General features: G+C 47.8%; 1 protein-coding gene across 1 annotated transcript; it reads left to right on the top strand.

Moving 5' to 3' along the window:
* The first annotated feature begins 233 nt into the window (after positions 1 to 233).
* Hdc (histidine decarboxylase) lies at positions 234 to 20,414 on the top strand. Its single transcript, XM_021151581.2, has 12 exons — positions 234 to 368; positions 2,324 to 2,496; positions 6,372 to 6,485; positions 7,317 to 7,439; positions 9,389 to 9,523; positions 9,777 to 9,920; positions 11,058 to 11,124; positions 12,120 to 12,282; positions 12,365 to 12,455; positions 16,141 to 16,239; positions 19,147 to 19,248; positions 19,399 to 20,414. The coding sequence occupies exons 1-12, from the start codon at positions 326 to 328 to the stop codon at positions 20,122 to 20,124; spliced, it is 1,980 nt and encodes a 659-aa protein (XP_021007240.1). The 5' UTR covers positions 234 to 325; the 3' UTR covers positions 20,125 to 20,414.
* The last annotated feature ends 1,393 nt before the right edge of the window (positions 20,415 to 21,807 follow it).

The following is a 21,807-nucleotide window of genomic DNA, read 5'->3' on the forward strand; positions in this document are numbered from 1 at the left end:
GAGGGCTCTTTTACCTTGTCTATTCAGAGCTGCTTGTAGGCTTGGGACACTAGGTGCCCCAACTGGTCTAAAAACACCATGTCCTCTGAATCTGTTGATCAAAGTTCAAATCAGAAAGGACTGGGACAAGAGGGGCTGAGATTAAGCCTGAAGGAAGGGACTTTATGGGGGCGGGGCTAAAGGAGGGGAATAGGGAACTCCTTAAATAAGAGACGCACTGGCTGCCAGGGAGTGCACAGCACAGACAAAGGTGACTAAGAAGCCCTGTTGACAGCTGCCTTCCAGCCTCCTCTATCTGTCTGCCAGGAGGAGCAATCCAAGGGAGATGATGGAGCCCTGTGAATACCGTGAATACTACCGAGCTAGAGGTGAGTGACAGGTGGGTCTTCCCTGCTGTTGGGGGCAGGTGAGTGTTTGAGTTGCCTTAGGAGAGCCTGCTTGGCTTTAGCGGTGTTTCTCCTGAACTCTTGAACAGAATGTAGATCAGAGTTTTAACAGGTCCCTCATTCCCTGCCTCTCATGTGCCTACTTCTGTGATTGCTGCCTGTGTCTTGCATTTTGTTTCCTTCTACCTGCCCACAAAATAAACTATCTGTATTTGTGATCCACTCAATTGCCTTATGAAATAGGAAAAAAAAAAAAAAAAGACTTAGGCGTTTGGTAGCCCAAACTCTCTTAATATTCATTTCTCTGTGTAAAGTAGTTTATTCTTTTAGTGTTCATGTTTAAACATTCGCCAAGTGCCCACTTGTATACCAGCTTGCAGGGAAAGCAAAGCCAGGTACCCTGTTTTCAGGCCTGGCTGTCCACAGAGGGGAGGTAGGGAAGTGCTTAAAGGGGATTTGTAGGAAGATGAGGATGCATCCAACAAAGTGACTTGTGACATGGTGATTTTGGTCCTGCTTCTTCTGTTTAGTACGTATTAACTGAAATACACATCAACTTAAAATAAAGGTTCTTTTAGAAGCCTATGTGACAACAGAGAATTTTGAATGTCTTTGTAATTTTGTAATAGTCTCATCTCCACTAGAGGGGCCACAGTGTACGAAACTTCTTGGCTGTAAGTAAATATCTATTCTGCTTTAAATCTCTTTTCTCTCTTCTTCCCTATCAACCTTTATAGGCAGATGTGTATTAGCATATCATGTGGCTTTTCAACAGTGCACTTAGTTGAGAGTGCGGGTCCCTATCCTGCAGTGGGACACATTTTCCTATGAGACTGTCTGGGGATGAGTGCTAACTCTCTCATGTCTACTGGGCACCACTCAGTGCTGGGTGCCCAAGGCTGTGGTGGGCTGAAGGAGTCAAGCTCTCTGGTGCCTCAGTTTGTCTAGGCCCAGTTCTGTGTGTAGGGACTTTGCAGAAGCTGAGGTAGAGGGAATAAGTCGGGCTCCTTTTCTTCTCTGCTCCTTTGCTCCTTGCAGGGAGAAGGGGAGTGGGAAGGGTTTCTGGTTGCTCACAGTAGGTGTGCATCTAGAGGGTGGGAGGCCATGAGAGAGCCCCTCTGAAGGGTCAAAGAACAACTGACCTGCGGTGGCTTCACATGACTGCTTTCCTTCCTGACTAGTCTTCATTCTTTTGGTGTATCTATTTGAGTGTGGAAGCCGTGTGACAAACCCTGAGCGCCAGCAGCAGGGAGCCATGGGGCTCAGGTCTCTTGGGGTCCAGGTTGGTCACAAGCTCTTGGTTGGGCTCTTAGTTGTACTTTAAGTATGTCCCACGTACCTCAGAAATTTGTGTGTGTGTGTGTAAAAACTTATAGTTTTCATCACACTCAGAAGATGTTGCCAAGTACCATAAAGGCAAGTGAGTGCTGATTTAATGGGTCTCGTAAGATGTTTTCTCCTTTTAGTAGAGCTGGATATGGCAGCTTTCATCTCTGCTGACAAAGAACAGTGTGTGTGTGTGTGTGTGTGTGTGTGTGTGTGTGTGTGTGTGTGTGAATGTATAACAAGTTTGGGCTACAAAAAAAAAAAAAAAACCCACCAAGTCTCCTCTGTGAGACTTTAAGGTAAAGAATTAAGAGCTCTTCTGTCTCTGAGAAGAGAACAATGACTGAGTGGACATCCTGGCAGGAAAGGGAGAAGGATTGATTGTTTCACATCAGTGCTAACGTTTTTTGTGCTTTGCAGGTTTTCCCCTTTGCTCATGTGATCTCTCAGGTGTTCTTCCCATCAGTCCCTCACACCCTTACTCTCAAGGATGCACTGGGGATCAGTTCTGCTCCTGCCCATAAATCTAGCTCCTTTCACCAAGTCTGTTTAAGAGGGACAGGTGTGACTAGGCCAAGGAAATGTGACCCGGTTCCTCTGCTTCTGTCCAGGGAGAGAGATGGTGGATTACATCTCCCAGTACCTGAGCACTGTGCGGGAGAGGCGGGTGACTCCAAATGTGCAGCCTGGATACCTGCGAGACCAGCTACCTGAGAGTGCTCCTGAAGAACCCGACAGCTGGGACAGCATCTTTGGGGACATTGAACGAGTCATCATGCCTGGGGTGAGACATTGCAACTGCAGGGGTGATCCTAGATTCCAGGGTACACAGGGAGGGATGCATCCATCCTAAGAAACCCTTGCTTGACTCAGTGTGGCAGGGCAATGCACCCCTCATCTCCTGACACCAGAGCCCATCTTCTGGGATGAGAGGGCTATGGCTTTGCCTGGAAGTGGGTGTCTTGTGCCAGTGCTGACCTGTAGTGCTGGTGGGGAGGAGTCCAGGCCAGAAGTGTGGTCCGGTAATAAGATACATAGAGACATGAAGATTAGTTTTAAGGGACAACTGTGGAGAGCAAGGAGAGCAGAGATCAGAGACAGTGCCCACATTTCAATAGATAGGGCCAGGGACTTGCCTTTCCACTCTCTGAAGTCTTACCGAATGGATAGAATAAAACAGAGAATACAAGTCCCCAGGAGCACCCTAGCTGCCAGGCCTAGGTAGCTGCAAACCCGTCAGCCACTCTGTCCTCTGTGCCATTCTTACCAGGGAGGGCTGGGATGGAGTTGTTTCTTGGGGCCAGGAAAGAGCTTTTCTGGAATTACTAATATGTCCCAGGAGGAGAGAGCAGCCTGAGGTGACTGTGGCTTGGGCAGGGAACAGATGTGCCGGCTGATACATGAGACTTGAGCTGGAACTCACTGCCCTGGGCTATGAGGGCTCTCTTATCACCAGCATGAGTAAATTCTGCTGGCGTGACTCTGCTAACGTCATCCTGGTTCCCTTCCTTGCTCTACAGATGAACTGTTCCATTTAATCCTCCTAGATCCATTTGACAGGCAAGGAAACTGAGGCCCCAAGAAGTTGATTATGTTGGCCCAGGTCCTGTGTGTGGCAGATCCGGATTTCAGCCTGAGCCATCTCACCCCATCGGCTTTGTGTCCCCCATCCCACCCCACCCCACCCCCATACCTGGGTACCTCTATGGCAAGTGACTAGGCTCCTCACAACTGGGCCTGGCCCTGACAACACCCATTCCACAAACCCACTGTTGACTTGAGGTTTGCCCTCATCAGTCTCCCAAAAGCTTTGGCCTTAGGTGCGATGGATGTGTCTACAAGCCAGGATGAGAAAATGCTCGGACTCAGAACAGGACAAGTTTGCTGTGTAGTCTGTTTCACAAGCAGCTTTGGAAACTGTCCGAATGAGTATAGCTTTATGCCCAGACCTCAATAGGATTATCTCAGCAATCTCATTCTGTGAAGCCATCCTTAGCAGGGACTAGCTGTAATCAGAGGGGATGCGAACAACTGTTAGCGCAGATGACTCGGGAAGGAGTCACAACCGTTTTTTGGGTTTTTTGTTTTTTGTTTGTTTGTTTGTTTGGTTGGGTTTTTTTTTTTTTGGGTGGGTGTGGCCAGGGATGCTCGTTCCTGGATGTCTGCTTTGATAAGGGGTCTTTTGGATTATCAAGTCTGATTATTTTACCAGAACTGATAACCGCATCTTTTTTTTTTTTTTTTTTTTTTTTTTTGGTTTTTTTTTCGAGACAGGGTTTCTCTGTATAGCTCTGGCTGTCCTGGAACTCACTTTGTAGACCAGGCTGGCCTCGAACTCAGAAATCCGCCTGCCTCTGCCTCCCGAGTGCTGGGATTAAAGGCGTGCGCCACCACGCCCGGCTCTGATAACCGCATCTTGATAAGGCCTGGATAGGGGTGGGGGAGTAGGGAGCCCTTCCCTCGATTCCAAATATGGTCACTATGCACAGGGAGCATGAGGGCCCAATCTTCTATCTCATCTTCCAGGTCCCCCTGGCCCCTAAAAGTCAGCCCGGAAGCAGCTGGCCATTTGCATTCTTATTAAAAATGGATGGTTTTCCCTTTATTTTCTAGACACTGAGAAGAAAAAAAAATTCATTCTGTTTAATGCCAAGCTTGGCCAGAAAGCGAGAGCAAAAGAGCAAGCAAGCAAGCAGGCAGGCAGGTCAACAAGCAAACAGGCAAGCTTAGTGGGGAAAGGACCTTACTGGCAAGCCTGAAGACCTGAGTTCAAACCCTGGGACCATGTGGTAGGAGGAAAGAACTGACTCCCTCAGGTGCACAGATTCATAGACACACACAGACACAGTCACACACACACACACACACACACACACACACACACACCCCACACACACACACAGAATTAGAGAGAGGGGCAATAAAAATTTAAAAGAAAGAATATAAGAGACTGAGAGAAGCAAGAGAAAGCCAGGGAGGGAAGGCAGGTTACAACTCTGCTTGGGTGTGTGGGTGGAGGCTGGAGCGGGCAGCCTTGGGACTTAGATGATATTTGGAACCCTGAGATGTGACCTCTCTGCCACATCCATTCATCTCTCATCAGTAGAACAGGGATGAGGCTGGGACCTCACGGGGATGCTGTGAGAAGGAAAAACGACAAAGCAGAGAAGGTGGGAGATATTGGAACCACCTGCAGATTTCCTGAGTGTTGAGAACTGAAGAAAGAGGTTTGCTGACTAAGAGCCAAGTCTGGATATATGGTGTGTCTGTTACCTAGGGGTTAGTTCCTGGTTAACATTACCACCTTACAAATGACCAGTTTCTCATTTGTGTTCATCTACTTAACAGTCCTGGGATTTATTTTATGATGGAGAGGTACAGGAGTGGTTTCTGATCCGAAAGGAAGGTCTGAAGTATATACGTATTTTGAGACCTTTAAGAAACACTGAAAATGGAGCCGGGCGTGGTGGCGCACGCCTTTAATCCCAGCACTCGGGAGGCAGAGGCAGGCAGATTTCTGAGTTTGAGGCCAGCCTGGTCTACAAAGTGAGTTCCAGGACAGCCAGGGCTATACAGAGAAACCCTGTCTCAAGAAAAAGAAAAACTGAAAATTGATCTCACAGTTGACTGAGGAAGACATGGGTGGGGCTTTGAAGTTTAAGTTCCCAAACTTCCCACTGAGGAGCGGACTGAATGCAAAAGTCGCAGTGGATCCTGTGTCCTTGGGGGGCTTCACTCCAACTCCCCTGCTGCACTGTGTGAAACAATGTTTCAGCTATAAAGGTGGCAAGAATTGGCTCACACAGAACCGGAGGGTGCTCTTAGATGCTCTCTAGAGAGCTGTCAGTAGGGGAAACTTTCAGACTCAGTGTTGCTCAAGTTCAGGGATCAATGTGGGCTCTAGGAACTGAGGGAGGACCCATGAAGAAACGGGTTGTGGAGAGCCATGTCTTCACACGGAGTCAGAAGACACAGCTTCACTCAGAGGCAAAGGCAGGTGAAAGCAGGACAGCCTGGTGAGACGGGTCATCACTGTACACATGAACAACTGAGTGTGTGTGGTCCCTTGTCGGAAGGCCCTCCCCAGCTCCTTCCTGTTATCTCTGACTCTGGGCTCAGGGTTAGCCTTGAGTTTGCCTCCCGTACTCCCGGTCTAGTATCTCTTCTTTGTTCCTACCTCTCCTGAGGACACTGGAGGCCTGGGGGAGTTTAGGATGTCTAACTGGTGTGCACTAGGAGCTTTCTTCCCAGAGACCTCAGCGATCCAAAAAACAATAGAAGCTTTGGCAAGAGCTGAGAGGAAACGCCCGTTTTCCCTTCAGACTGTACAGTTTCTGTTTCCTTTTTATTTTTGGCAGGGAATCAGTGTGGGGCTAATATGAGAGCCCCACACCCATGTTACTGTCACTTTTCCTAGTTCCTTTTTTGACATGAACAAGCGCCCTCTACTGATGAGCTAGCTCAGTCCAGGATATGTGGAGAGGAAAAATAGTTACAAAGGCCTTATTCTTATGCGTCTGTTACTTGCCTGTCTGAAAGTGTCTTCTCTACTTTTACAGTTGTTTCTTTTGGTCCAGAGGTTCTCTAGAGGAAGAGAGGGCTTTCTGGACGTGCCACCTGGTACCAACTATGTGTGGCATGTGTGTGTTCTGTCTCTAGGTGGTTCACTGGCAGAGTCCCCACATGCACGCCTACTATCCTGCTCTTACCTCGTGGCCATCCCTGCTAGGAGACATGCTGGCCGATGCCATTAACTGCTTAGGATTCACGTGGGTGAGTAGAAATGTCTCTAACCACCGATACCTGGGAACATAGCAGGGAGGACCATTTCAGGGCAGAGGATGCATTCTGTTCTTTATCTCTGAAGGGAGAGGGTGTCTAATTATTCAATTAATAATGTATATTAATTGACAATAAAACCTAGTCTTTATATACATTATCTCATCTAATCCTATAGACTCACGAGTACTGTTCCCATTTTATAGATGAGGAAATTGAGGTTTAAGTGGTTTATCTTCCTAAACTTCGATGAGATTTGAGCAGAGATCTGGTACAGTTTGTGACCTTGATGGGGCACTTTGACATCTCTTGGGTTATGGCTTCCCCTGGACTCTTGTAACTCTCTGAAGAGTTAGAGATATGCTCTGGAATTTCTCTTAAGCTCTACTCTGCTCTGAGCAGTGCCAGAAGCCTCACGGAACATCCTTTATCTCTTAAGCTTGAACCTAGGCAGTGAGTGGGAGGTTGGGGAGGGTCTGACTCCAGCTGTTATCGTGGGGAAGAAAACAGAAATCTCTTAGTAAACGCTTCCCTTGGGCTTTAGAATATCAGCAGGGCATTTTAGGGACTTGAAGCCAAACTCAAGCCAATCATTTTTGGGTTGTTTCTCTGGCCTCATTGAGGACAGCCTGGATCCAAAGTCCTCATCCTTTCCCTTTTTGACAGAGGAGGGTAGCACATGTGGAGTGGGTGTGTGCATCCTGGACCCCCGAGCTTGACTCCTCCTCTGCAGAAGTTCTCATTGATGTTGAGACAGCCACCTAGGCATTCCTGGAGCTGGTGGGGGGGCATCTCAGTGCAATGAACATCCTTCCCTTCTTTCAGGCATCTAGCCCAGCTTGCACAGAGCTGGAGATGAACATCATGGACTGGCTGGCGAAGATGCTGGGGCTCCCGGAGTACTTCCTGCACCACCATCCCAGCAGCCGAGGGGGAGGTGTCTTACAGGTACCTGTGATGACAACCTTCCATCTCACACAGAGTCATGATGAGCTCAGAAAGCAAAGGCGAATCCTTCCCCACAATTCTCCCATCTTGCACGGAGTGTCCTTACGTCACCCCACCACCACTGTCATCGCCACCACATCCTGCCCAGTCCGTGTAGCCTTCACCTCAGCCACAGCCACCACACTTCCTTCAGCTGCCAGTTCACTTATGCCCCTGTCTTCACCACATTCCCTTATTCGAAATAGATAGATTGAGCATCTGATGATTGGGAGGGGGGGTCCAGTGGTCCTTGGTTCAGGTTTCAGAGTTTACAGTCTGACAAGTCTCCTCCTCTGTTGTCTCAGAGCCAGTTATGGGAAGAGCTTCATTGCTCATACCCTCTGACCAAAATGAATTCCATCCCGATTCTCACGGTGAGAGATTCGATCAGACCCCTGTGAGGAAGCTGAGTTTGTTCATGTTGCAGACTTCCTGTGAGCAGAACTTGGGATATAGTTGGAAAAATACACAGTATCTATTGTATACAACCTTGCTTCACCTTTTCTCTTTGTTGTCCTTTGAATCAGGGGCTCTTCCTGTAGACCAGGATTCACTATGTAGCCCAGGTTGACCCCCCAACTCACAGCAATCTCCTTCATCATCTTTCTGTGCACTGAGGTTACAGGTGTATGCCACGGCGCCTGGCTGGCGATCTTGCTCATCATTGGATCTTCTCAGTGCCCCTGTAGGTACACAGCAGCATCTCAGTGACCTTAAGATCTCCATGAAGCGCAGAGAGCTTAAATAACAGTTGCTAGGTGGGAGAAAGAAGAATCTAACGCAGGAGTGTCTGAATGCAAATCATGCTTTCCCCTGCTTTCATTGGTTATCTGAGTTTAAGCTATTCCTACAACCTTCTGAACATCATCTCCTCATCTGTAGTGGCAAGACAGCCCTCTCACAGGTGTTTGAGGATCGAGCAGGACAGGAAGTATTCTCTAAACTATGGATTGTGGTACAGAGGGGAGATGAGATTATTACTAATCTTTCTTCCTTGTTATTAAGTGATGTTCAACCACTGACTATTCTGGGGGTCTGGTCTATTCTACTGCCCATGGCAGTGTTCACCTGGCTTTCTAGCCAATTCTGTCAGCTCTAGTTCACCTGAATAGTTTCAGAAGTAAGCCCTGTGTGGGTGAAGTCCGAGATTCCTGAGACACCGCTGACATGTCTTTCAAGACTACACAATTATGTCTGGAGAAAATAATCTCATTCTATCTTGTCTTACTGTGGATACTTTTTGTTTGGTAGATAGAAATGAGTTTCCAGAGGGACAACATCAGCCCATGTTGACAAGAGCTATTGAAAACAAAACCAGATTAAATCACCAGCCACTTGCACAAGCCAGCACTCTCTCTTGAGTGTTCTAGTGGGCTCAAACTTGGTTTCACCCTGGAAAAACCAAAGGTCTCTCCTCCTCTCTTCTCTTGTCTTCTCCCTCCCCATCTTTTCCTCGTTCATTCTATTTGTGCTGGGCATCAAACACAAGCCTGCAAGGGGGCTAAATAGGAGCTCTACTATTAAGATGTGCTTCTGGCCCCAAGTTTGTTTTTTCTTTTCAATTCAAGCATAGCTGCAAGAAATGGGAATTTCTCTTGGTTGCTTCTGGAACATTCCTTTTCTTGTTTCTGTAGTCACTCTGAGAGGTGTTGTCATTGGTGAAAACTTACTTTCAGAATACAGAATAGGCATGTGGGTCAGGGAGGAAGGAGGCCCTTTGGGAAGGAGTGTCCCACTTCCTTACTAATAGTGACCACACACAGGGAGGCACACCCGGAGATACACACAGATACAGACACAGGTACACACACACACACACACACACACACACACACACACACACACACGACCAATCCCAGGGAACAGAACCTAGAGAGACTGGCACGATTAGCAATCCCTTTCCACTACAGAGCACTGTCAGCGAATCCACTTTAATTGCCCTGCTGGCAGCAAGGAAGAACAAAATCCTAGCAATGAAAGCGTGCGAGCCCGATGCTAATGAGTCCTCCCTGAACGCTCGTCTTGTTGCCTACACCTCTGATCAGGTAAGTTGCTTGATAGAGGCCACACCCTTATGCCAGGGCTTGGCCTTAGGGGTCTTAGCACTTGTGTAATTCTCATCTGTACCTGTGAATCCTGGGTTTCTGGGAAGTTTGAGCCTGAGGGTTGATTTCAGAAACCATAATGAATACTAGTTTCATTAAGGTATTAGATTCCTTCAGTCTTGGTCTTTGGGCGTTCCCGGACACGCTTATCTCGCGGCCACCCCTTGCCAACTGTTTTCCTTGGCCCATGTAGGCTCACTCTTCAGTGGAGAAGGCTGGCTTGATTTCCCTTGTGAAGATCAGATTTCTACCTGTGGACGACAACTTCTCACTCCGAGGAGAAGCTCTCCAGAAAGCCATTGAGGAAGACAAGCAACAGGGCTTGGTGCCTGTGTTTGTAAGTCAGATTGCATCTTTAAGATTAGTGGGCTAGAAGCTGGGCAGTGTTGGTGCACGCCTTTAATCCTAGCACTTGGGAGGCAGAGGCAGGCGGACTTTTGAGTTTGAGGCCATCCTGGTCTACAGAGTGAGTTCCGGAACAGTCAGGGCTACACAGAGAAACCCTGTCTCAAAAAACAAAACAAAAATTAGTGTGCTAGGACATGGATATTAGCAACTAAGGAATTTTGACAGAATCCTGGTAAGTGATGTGCTGCAAATGGAAGCAGAACAAGCCTTAAATTTAGTGTTTTACAGATTATGAGGTAGCCTGCCTGCCTTCCTTCCTTCCTTCCTTCCTTCCTTCCTTCCTTCCTTCCTTCCTTCCTTCCTTCCTTTCTTCCTTCCTCTCTCTCTCTTTCTCTCCTTTCTTTCTCTCTTTCTCTCCTTCCCTTCCTTTCTCTCTTTCTCCCTCCCTCCCCCTTTCTTTCTTTCTTTCTTTCTTTCTTTCTTTCTTTCTTTCTTTCTTTCTTTCTTTCTTTCTTTCTTTCTTTCTTTCCTTCCTTCCTTCCTTCCTTCCTTCCTTCCTTTTCTTCTTCTTCTTCTTCTTCTTCTTCTTCTTCTTCTTCTTCTTCTTCTTCTTCTTCTTCTTCTTCTCCTTCTCCTTCTCCTTCTCCTCCTCCTCCTCCTCCTCCCTCCTCCTCCCTCCTCCTCCTCCTCCTCCTCCTCCTCCTCCTCCTCCTCCTCCTCCTTCTTCTTCTTCTTCTTCTTCTTCTTCTTCTTCTTCTTCTTCTTCTCCTTCTCCTTCTCTTCCTCCTCCTCCTCCTCCTCCTCCTCCTCCTCCTCCTCCTTCTTCTTCTTCTTCTTCTTCTTCTTCTTCTTCTTCTTCTTCTTCTTCTCCTCCTCCTCCTCCTCCTCCTCCTCCTCCTCCTCCTCCTCCTCCTCCTCCTCCTCCTCCTTCTTCTTCTTCTTCTTTTTGGATTGGGTCTCACTATGTAGGCCTAAACTCACAGAGACCTATCTGCCTCTGCCTTCTGAGTGCTGGGATTAAAGATGGGCACCACCACACCCGATCACCCAACGAAACTTTCATTTTAAATGTACATGTGTTTGTACATAGGTTGCTGTGTCATGTGAACCTTCATTATTTCTCTAGGTCTGTGCAACGTTAGGGACCACTGGAGTCTGTGCATTTGACAGGCTGTCAGAACTGGGGCCCATCTGTAAGTATCTGTCATTATGGGCTAGGAAGATAAGGAATAACATTTGAAATATTTGCCAGTACAAGAACTTGGAACCAGCTTCACTGAATTATTTTCTTCAGTCAATTTGGTGGCGAGGGAGGGAGGGAGGGAAAATGCCAAAGGTCATGAGAGTCACTACCCAGCAGTAGAGGCCATTGGGCTTTTCCTAGTGGTGAGATAAAAGCCAGAAATCCTGTATTTTCCACTACGTCCTTGGAAGTACCAGTCAGCTCTCCATTCTGTAACACATACCTTAGATAATGAAACTGGAAAGAGACACACTTCACTTTGGCTTGCACTGTCTATAATCACTTGACCCCATCACGTTTGGGGCCCTGAGTGAGGCACAATGTGGGTGTATGTTGGATCTCTTGATAGGCTCCACCTTTTGCAGGTTTCACCCTTAGTATGGCCACCCTGTGGAACAAACTTACACATGAGCCTTTCGAGGACATGGGATAGCCACGCTATAGAAGAGTTTCAAGCTTTCACATTATCTCACGTGTAATGTTGCAATGGGTGACACTCAGTGACATATTTACTTCTGCTTCTGGAAAGGGAAGGGGCAGATCAAGGGAAACCACAGGACGGATGAGACACCTGTACGTAATTGCTTAACTTCCTGGTGATATGCCCACCAAGGACAGGCATCTTTCTAAGTGCTGTGTTAGGTGCACTGATGTCACTTTCTGGGCTGTAAAGCAGTTGGATTTTGTGCTAGGATGTTCCAGGTTGAGGCCAAGGATGTAATGGTCTTCTGCCCAGTGAGGCAACAATGCCTGATTCAGTTTCACTTCCTTATACCAACGCCCTGTCACCTCGTCTCCAAAACCCTTGCTGACTAGCAAAGTATGCCATCTTCCCAGATCTCGCTGCAGCCTGCAGTGGTGTTGGCTAGGAGGGCAGTGCCTTTTGGCTGGCTAGTAGTAGCCCTTCCATGGCTCCCCTATAGCACATGGCATTTGCTTTCTCAGGTGCCAGTGAGGGACTGTGGCTCCACGTCGATGCTGCTTATGCAGGCACAGCCTTTCTGTGCCCTGAGCTCCGGGGGTTCCTGGAGGGCATCGAGTACGCCGACTCCTTCACCTTTAACCCTTCCAAGTGGATGATGGTCCACTTTGACTGTACTGGGTTCTGGTGAGTTGAGCTCTCCACATGTGGAAATGCCTCGCTTCCTTAGGGAGACCTCAGCCACTAATGCCCACTTGGCAATCCACAGGGTCAAGGACAAGTACAAGCTGCAGCAGACCTTCAGTGTGAACCCCATCTACCTCAGACATGCCAACTCTGGTGCAGCCACAGACTTCATGGTGAGTTCCCAGGAGTGGGTGGCTCGTGGCTTCTAAGACAGGGGCTGTGGACTGGCCCCTGAGGTTTTGCATGGCTTCTGCCTTCAGGAGCAGCACTCTATGTGTTCATCACATAGTTTCCCACTGGAAACGTGATTTCAAGTTGTGCACGAGCACACAGAATGAAATCCAGAAAATGTAAAAAAACAAAAACAAAAAACCAAAAACCACCACCACCACCACCAAACAAACAAAACTAGAAAAATCACAATTCTGAGTCTTTTTGGCTTGTTTTCTTCCCAGAAGTGTTCTCTCTGTCACAGAAAGATCCTTTAACTCCTTTTAGCATCTTTGGAGATCTATCATTTGTCTGTCTGTCTGTCTGTCTGTCGCTTTCTGCTCAGCAGGAGAGTGTAGATGATTTCCTCTGGTGGGATAGAGGCTTTTATTAAATTGCCTTCACATCACTCTCCTTGACATCATAGACCATGCAGGAGCAATGTTGGGACATCATGGCCATGCAGGAGCTCTGTCGGGAGGCTGAGATGCTGGCACCCTCTGCAGAGCTCTGGCTGTACCTCTTAGCTCCTCTGGGCTTAGGGTTTCAGCAGCAGGCTCTTCATATTGGCTCTTCAGTTGAAGATGAGCCTTTTAGGTGAGATTGGGATGTCCACGAGTGTGTCACACATCACTCAGCTAGTGAAAGGTCTGAAGGACGAACCCAGTGAGCATGGCTCAGAATTCCATTCATCCGTGGTCATCTGGGAAACCATTGAAAGTCCCTGGGAACATGGCACTGACTTCACAGGGGCTCTGAGGTTTTGATGGGAACACACACGTCAATCACTTAGCACCATGTATGTCTGGGTGGCAATTGCACAACAAATAGCATGCACAAAGTGCTAAAAATGTCGTCATTTAAGCTTGCTATTGCGACATGGCCAAACAGAAGCGCCAAGGTCAGAAGCTTGAAGCCATGCTTCTCCTCAGAATGGCCTGACTGATCCTAGACGAGCATCTTGGATTCTGTCTAGCTTTTTCTCTGTGTGAACAGAGACACGAACAGTTCTGCATTCTAAGCCCACCGTGAGAATGGAATAATTAATACAGCCATACAAGGACAGTGTAACCCGGCCATCTTGGTGGAGAACTGGTTTGCCTTTCTCCCTGGACAACCAAGTTTCCTCTCACTTAGTTCTATACACTAGTGCCGTTATTGCTTGATTAAACTGATGATTCTCCCGTGAAGACAATTTCTGGAGGTTTAGGAAGGCTTTCAAGTTGCAAATAGTAAGCTTACAGTGTTGGGGTGGGAGGAGACCTTCTATAGGAGAATAAAGGTGGATGCCTCTCTTGCCTTTCCCATGGGTATTCAAAAAAAAAAAAAATTAAATTCTAACGCTGCCAGTCAATCCTGACTATGAAGTGATGCCTACCACGAGATTCTAGGAGTTTAGTTGGACTCAGAAGTTCTGATCCTGATTCCGCCTCCCAATGCTAGGATCATAGGTGTACGCTGCCCGTGCCCAGTTTATACAGTGTTGTGGATCAAATCAGGGCCTCTTCTTGCTAAGCAGGCATTCTACCCACTGAGCACTGCTGTGTCCTTAAAGCCCTGTTATGTTTGTGATTCTAGCAGCTCCTGGGAGTCTATCTTAAAGTAGATTCATGGCTCAGTTAAGCCCCCACGTGGTCTGAGAGCCACTAATGATGTTTTCTAAGAAACAGCTGAATCTCTGGGAATGTCTTTCTTTGATGCTTTGGGAAGCTTCCATCATGACACCGCTGTGGAATCTAGTGGACTTCATTTCCAGGCGAATGAAGACACTTCTAGAGCAACGAGGCTGCTCTCTTTATCCTAATACCAAGGTCCTTGTAGCTGCTCCAAGCTTCTTTGCCCCCAAGGGGCTACAGTTTGAGTAGAAGCCTAGCCCCCCCCCCCCCCAGGATCTGGAAGCATTACATTGTCCCAGGTGCTTAGCTTGGGGGAGGGAGCCTCCGGAATCAGGACCCGTTGTCAGCGAAGCTCCCCTCCACTTCATTCTATACCTCTCCAATGGCAGAGAGCACCAACAGCAGGGAGATCCAGAAAGCCTTGGGGAAGACACAGAGGATGCTAGGAGACATCTGCTGTGAAGGGAGTCCCATGCCGGTCTTTAGGAGCTGAACAGCAGACATTGGTTAAGGCAGTCTCGGGACCCACATGGTTTGGTTTTAGCAGAGTGAGAAGAACGGGATAGAGATCAAGCAGAGATCAGAGGAGAGCACAGCTGAGATGCTCCCTGCCCCTCTCCAACCAGGTGGTCAGTTTACCATAATCATCTATTAACCGGGACATTTTATAGGGGACGCTAAGCAGGCTGCGGCAGAGGTTCCGTCCTTTCCTAAGGTTTTGATGCCCTCTGCTGGCTGACAAAAGTCTCTCTCTCTCTCTCTCTCTCTCTCTCTCTCTCTCTCTCTCTCTCTCTCTCTCTCTCTCTCTCTCTCTCTCTCTCTCTCTCTCTCTCGTCTCCACCCTCCCCCTCCTGGTTGGAACTCCACTCCACATGTAGACCAGGCTGTCCTTGAACTCAGCAGGTCTGCCTGCTTCTGCCTCTCCAGTGCTGGGATTAAAGGCATGCACCATCATGCCTGAGAGTTTAGTGCAAGGGAAACCTATTGTCCTTGATAGTGGAGTAATAAGTCAGCCGTGTCTGCTCTGGGAGACCACAGTGAAGCATAAAGATGGGGACATCAGTAAAGTTTTGGCAACTCCATGGAGAGAGGCAGAGGAGTGTTCAACGAGATGGATATTTTTAGAGAGCAGAAATTGTGGCGGAGGTTTTCTGACATTTGAGGGGAAAGCTTAGGAGAAGTCACATTGCTTGTTAGAACAACTGCAAGTGACACGCAAACCGTTTGCTCTGTTTTCAGACCTGAGCACTAGGATTGGGAATTTTCAGAATCTATGGTAACTGCAGCTTTGAACTTTAAGCTCTGTTGAATTTGGTACCAGGACAGGTATCAGTTCACTCTGAGGCAGGGGTTCCTGTGCAGTCCGAAAGCTTGGATGGTGCATCTGAGGCCACAGGAATCTCACAGGTGAAAGCTAAAGCCAGTAGGTGGCAGCAAGATTAAGTAAGGACGGACCATCTTGGTGCCAGACAGAGACACACATGTGATTCCTAGCTCACCGGTTTATCATCTAAACAGCCTACACTGCCTGGACAACTTTCTCTGAGGTTTTGCATTGTCCCCAAGCCACTTTCCTGGAAAGCACCTTTTGTCCTATGCCATTGATCTGCCCATGAGGTGGCCCTGTCAAAGTCACACAGGGTAAGGAGCCAGGGCAGAGCTAAAGGGAAACCCAGGGGCCCCAGGGTCCAAGCTCTTAATCACCATCCTAAAGCCACACCCATGTTGAGAAGAACAGACATCGAACTTTAATTTCTGCTAGTCAAGGAACTTCTAGGAGTTTCTAGGCTGGGATGAAATACTTAAAACAGCAGTTTGCAAGAGGTCACGCTCGGTTCCAGGTCACAGGCTTGGAACCGTTAGTGCTGCCCAGATAAGCTTGTCTTGGTTTGCTCCTTAGCAACAGCTTTGGGAGTCATGGCGACACCAGGGGAATCCCAGGAGTGCTCTGCAGGCAACACATAATGCTAGGAGTGCCCGAGGGAGTGGGCACGTTGCTTCTAACCATGAGCTATGTGTTATTTGTTTCTAGCATTGGCAGATCCCCTTGAGCCGGCGCTTTCGCTCCATTAAGCTGTGGTTTGTGATTCGGTCCTTCGGGGTGAAGAATCTTCAAGCACATGTCCGACATGTATGTTGCGTGAGAGCCATGGGACTAAGTCCATGATGCTTTGCGTTTTCCATGGGAAGGAAGACTTTGCTTCGGTTTTACAAATCTGCCCAGGGGATCCTTGGTGTGTGGCTCAGTGGTAGGGCGCACAGAGGGGCTTCTGGGACTTGACTGTTGCTTATGTAGACGAGCGCTGAGCTCCACATAGTCCCAGTGGACTGTCTGTGATTTGTAGTTCACACTGTTTATTTTCTAAACAGTCACCACTAAGTACAACTTCCTCTGTTCTGACATCCCTTGTTCCACCGATTTCCTGAGAGTCTCACCTTTCCTGTTGTTGTCTTTGAGAACTGAGCACTCAAATGGCTCCCTGGTGAATGGTGTGTCAACCCAGTCACACCTGCTCTTCACCTTCTAGGTGGGGTCTGTAGTGACCACCCTACCTGTAATTGTGTCTTCCTCTCCCCTGGCCTCTGCTCTGTCTCATACACAGCTTGCCTCATAGGAGGGAAGAGAATAGGGCAGGAGGAGAATGTCTTATTAACTGGGAGATCTACTTTCTGCCGCCCAAGCCTTGGGAGAATCACCCTCCCTTGGATTCTAGAGAGTGAGGATGCTGACGAAGGCGGGCTCTGAGGGGACATTGTGGGACATGTGAGTGAGACATGGAGAATTTTGACAGGGCAGGTGGTGAAAATGGGCCCAGAGGAAAGGAGTTATAAGGGAGAATCATAACCAGGTTAGAAATGGGGCATGGGCACATAAAGGCCAGGAGAACTGTTAGTATGCTTTTCCCGGACACGGCCTGGACTTGTACATGAAGAACTTCTTAGGGATCAAGTGGGGACGTAGCTCCATTGGTACACTGTTTACTCCCCATGCACAAAGCCACTGTTTGACCCCCTAGTATTGCTCAACCTTCTCCTGGAGGTGCATTCGGGTACTTCCACTGTGTGTGTGTGTGTTGGGGGGGGGGTGGTGGAGGCAGAAGGATCAATGGTACAAGGTCGTCCTTGGCTACATTGTAACTTTGAGCCAGTCTAGGATCCATGAGAGAGAGCCTTTCTCAAAGAAAAGAAAAAGTTCATGAGGTGGTGGTAAGAGCTTGAAATTGACTGTAGAGAGAGAGAGAAGCAGATAGAGGAGCAGATAGAGGTTGGTTCAAATGGTACCGCCTCTTCATGGTCAAGGAAGACACCTGAAGCTCTGTCTTCTTCTAAAACGGAATCTCAAGTGGGAGTTCCAGCCCATACAAAAAATCACTTAGCGGGGCTGGAGAGATGGCTCAGCAGTTAAGAGCACTGACTGCTCTTCCAGAGGTCCTGAGTTCAATTTCCAGCAACCACATGGTGGCTCACCACCATCTGTAATGGGATCTGATGCCCTCTTCTGGCATGTAGGTGTACATGCAGTCAGAGCACTCACATACATTAAATAAATCTTTTAAAATTAATTCACTTAGCAGAGAGTGTATGAGAGTCTCAGACTGGAATCTCTAGCCCTATCATGTGCTGTGTCTGTCACTTACTCACCCCCCCCCCCCACCCCCAGGTCTCATTATGTTGTTCTTGCTAGTCTGGAACTCAAGGCTCCCCTCTCGAGTGCTGGCATTAAAGACTTAAATATCATCATTCCTGGCAACCTTGAACTTCCTCTGATCCTCCTACTGAAACCTCCCCATGTCTAACTTTATTCAGTTGTTGATTGAACTGAGCATTTTGTGCAAGGTAGGCTAGTGGATTGCCAGTTGAGCCACAGCCCTGTCCTTTATTCAAGCATTCTATGTAAGTGTAAAGCTCAAGAGAACCACAGGAAAATTTAAAAGTTCATAAAAACTTTATAAAAGATCAATATGCTATGAAATCTTTAGTTTTTTAAAAGATTTATTTTTAAAATTTATTTTATGTATATGAGTACACTGTAGCTGTCTTAGACACACCAGAAGAAAGAACTAGATTCAATTACAAATGGTTGTGAGCCACCATGTGGTTGCTGGGAATTGAACTCAGGACCTCTGGAAGAGCAGTTGGTGCTCTTAACTGTCAGATGGTGGTTGCTGAGTCATCTCTCCAGTCTTTTTTTTTTTTTTTTTTTTTTTTGGTTTTTCGAGGCAGGGTTTCTCTGCATAGCCCTGGCTGTCCTGGAACTCACTCTGTAGACCAGGCTGGCCTCTAACTCAGAAATCCGCCTGCCACTGCCTCCCGAGTGCTGGGATTAAAGGCGTGTGCCACCACCGCCCAGCTGATATTTTCTTTATTTCAGTCTGAAATCTTTAATTTTTCCATGATAAATATACACACCATATTAAAAAAAACTGTGTTTTAGTGTACAATGTAATGTGAATATTACCTATATTGAATAAGTGAGTATTGCTCTTCCCAGAACATTTCGCCATTCCAAGAAGAAACTCTGAACCTATTAACCGTGGCGTAGGTGGTAGTGCTACATAGAATACAGGCTCCCCGTGAAGAGTCAGGGACACGGAGGGACCTTTGAGCCACAGAGTGCGATGAGCTCCACGAGGTGAGGCAGAGTTATGGCTCAGGCTGCACACAGCCTCCTCTGCTTCCCTTTGGGCGCTGAGTTGGGCCCTTGCTGGCTCCCTTTGCCGACGCGGAAGCTGAGAAGTCAGAACCGGAGACTGAGTGCCGAGTTATAAAGCACTTGTCTTTTGAGTTCTGGAGCTAAGTTGAAAGAGGATTTTGAGACACAAGGTCTCTGGGTGGGTGTGAAGTGACAGAGATGAGACAGAAGTAGAGGTTTGTCAGCTTGAATATGAGCGAGATCAAATAGGGAAGACAGGCAGGCAGAAACCACACAGGTCTCAGAATTTGTCCGTGTCTCTGGTCTAAAGTTGTTGAACAGTATCAAAGATGCAATTTGGTTTTGGCCTGTTAACCACAGTGTTCTTTATGTTTACAACTCCAGGGCACAGAAATGGCTAAATACTTTGAATCTCTGGTCAGAAGCGACCCTTCCTTCGAAATTCCTGCTAAGAGGCACCTTGGTTTGGTGGTTTTCCGTCTGAAGGTACTGTGGTCTTGCATGGCTCCCGGAGAAGGATGCTTCTACTCCAGAGTTGAGGGGGTACTGAGTCTTTCAGACCAGTAAATGCTGGGCTTCATGGAGCCCTTACAAGCAGCGTAATGTAGGATCCAACTATTTTTGTTCTTCTTATAGGGTCCTAATTGTCTCACAGAAAGTGTGTTAAAGGAAATAGCCAAAGCTGGCCAGCTCTTTCTCATCCGGGCTACTATCCAAGACAAGCTGATCATCCGTTTCACTGTGACGTCCCAGTTTACCACCAAGGAGGACATCCTGAGAGATTGGCACCTCATCCAAGAGGCTGCTAACCTTGTCCTGAGCCAGCACTGCACTTCCCAGCCGAGCCCTCGGGCCAAGAACCTCATCCCGCCACCGCCGGTGACCAGAGGGCTATCCCTGGAGTTAGTCAACGAGGGAGGAGATGACCCAGCACAGGCCCGGAAGATCATCAAGCAGCCAGGAGCCAGTCTGGCGAGAAGGGAAGGTGGCTGTGATCTGGAAACGATGCTGGATCCCTTTGATGATTGCTTCTTGGAAGAGGCCCCCAACACCACCAAACACAAGCTGTCGTCCTTTCTGTTCAGTTACTTGTCGGTACAGAACAGGAAGAAGACAACACGGTCCCTCAGCTGCAACAGTGTGTCTATGAGTGCCCAGAAGTCACTCCCCGCAGATGCTTCACTGAAGAATGGGGGCTCCTTCCGGGCCAGAATCTTTTCCGGGTTCTCAGAAGAAATGATGATGATGAAGAAAGGTGCCTTCAAAAAGCTGATCAAGTTCTACAGCGTCCCCAGCTTTCCTGAACGCAGTTCTCAGTGTGCTTGCCAGCTACCGTGCTGCCCCCTGCAGGCCATGGTGTAGAAGGGAGTCCTCAATCAGAATGCAAGGGTGCGTGTGCTTCAGGGAGTTGGGGAACCCCTCGAAATTGCGTGCAGTTTGTGTGCTTATTATGTGTGTGTGCATCTTGAGGGAAGCAAGCCCATTATTTTGATCATAACCTCACAGGGTCTTCGTGATCCACAACAGATTGTAACTGGGAAGTTTAAGCGGGCAGGCTCCAGAGGTTGCAGGCACTTGTGTGACAGAAGGGGCTGAGAGGGCGGCGTGTTGTTAAGCTTGTAATGTGAAAAACAACTTAGAAATAAATTGTGCTTATATCTAAAATAAAGCATAGTCTGTGTTAATTGACAGCCAAAACACAAAACATTGATGACAAAGCAGGTACTGTGTCAGAGGTGCAATCCTTGTGCCCCGTCTTGCTTTTCAGAAGGCTGAAGATTAAACACAAACAAACAACATGACACTGTAGCTGTCTTCAGACACACCAGAAGAGGGCATCTGATCCCATTACAAATGGTTGTGAGCCACCATGTGGTTGCTGGGAATTGAACTCAGGACCTCTGAAAGAGTGGTTAGTGCACTTAATTGCTGAGCCATCTCTCCAGCCCCTGGAAATTTTAATTCCAAGAAAGTAGAATTGAAGGATCCCTTGGTAGCAAGCAAGGAAAGCAGCTTGCTCTTTGAGACAGGGGCTTGCTATGTAGCCCAGGCTGGCCTAGAACTCACTCTGTAGACCAGGCTGGCCTCAGACTCCCAAGTTCTGGAATTAAAGGCGTGGGCCTCCAAGCAGACACCAGCAGTTTGTATTTTTAAAGTATCAATTCTCAAGTAACTCTGTGGCTTCCACTGTGCTCATGGAAAGCTTTGTGAGGGAGGCAGAAGTGCTGTCATTTATAAACTCAGGCATCTTAAAAAAGACAAAACAGCAACAAGGCTCAGTGATTCCAGTGTGGGGCTGGATACACACTTTCAATGTAGAAGACAAGAGTTCAATTCCCAGTACCCATGTCAGGAGGTCTACAACTGCCTATAACCCAAGCTCCAGGGGACCAAATGCCCCTGGCTTCCTCGGGCACATGAACTTACATACTCAGAAACAGACACAGACAGACAGACAGAAATAAAGGAAATAAATCTTTTTTTTTTTTTTTTTTTGGTTTTTTCGAGACAGGGTTTCTCTGTGTAGCCCTGGCTGTCCTGGAACTCACTCTGTAGACCAGGCTGGCCTCGAACTCATAAATCCACCTGCCTCTGCCTCCCAAGTGCTGGGATTAAAGATGTGCGCCACCATGCCCAGCCGGAAATAAATCTTAAAAGAAGACTGATTCCTGCCTTCCTTTCCCAGAAATACTGGGCTAGTTGTTATGGAGGTGGCCTTGGGCTTTAGGGAGGGTGTTAGGTACTCTAGGTGATGCTAATGTACAGCAATTTGGAAGACCACTGTAAACTCACTAGATTCTAAAAGGGTTAACATGTCCCCAGGTGATTTCAAGGCACAGGCAATTGTGCTATGCTGAGCCAGCCCTTCTCAGATTTGAGCCTGTGTATGACCCAGTGGGAAGGCTTATTAAAACTCACATTGCTGAGCCCACTCCCATGTAAAACTGTAAAAATGTAAAACTGGCATTTGAATCTGGGTCTGGTGGGGTGGGAGGTGGGTCAGGGCTTTATGTTAAGAAGCTCCCAGGTGAGCCTGGCGGGGGT

This window comes from Mus caroli, unplaced genomic scaffold, assembly GCF_978045245.1.
Source record: "Mus caroli unplaced genomic scaffold, Mus_caroli_1 scaffold_2, whole genome shotgun sequence".
Taxonomy (NCBI): domain Eukaryota; kingdom Metazoa; phylum Chordata; class Mammalia; order Rodentia; family Muridae; genus Mus; species Mus caroli.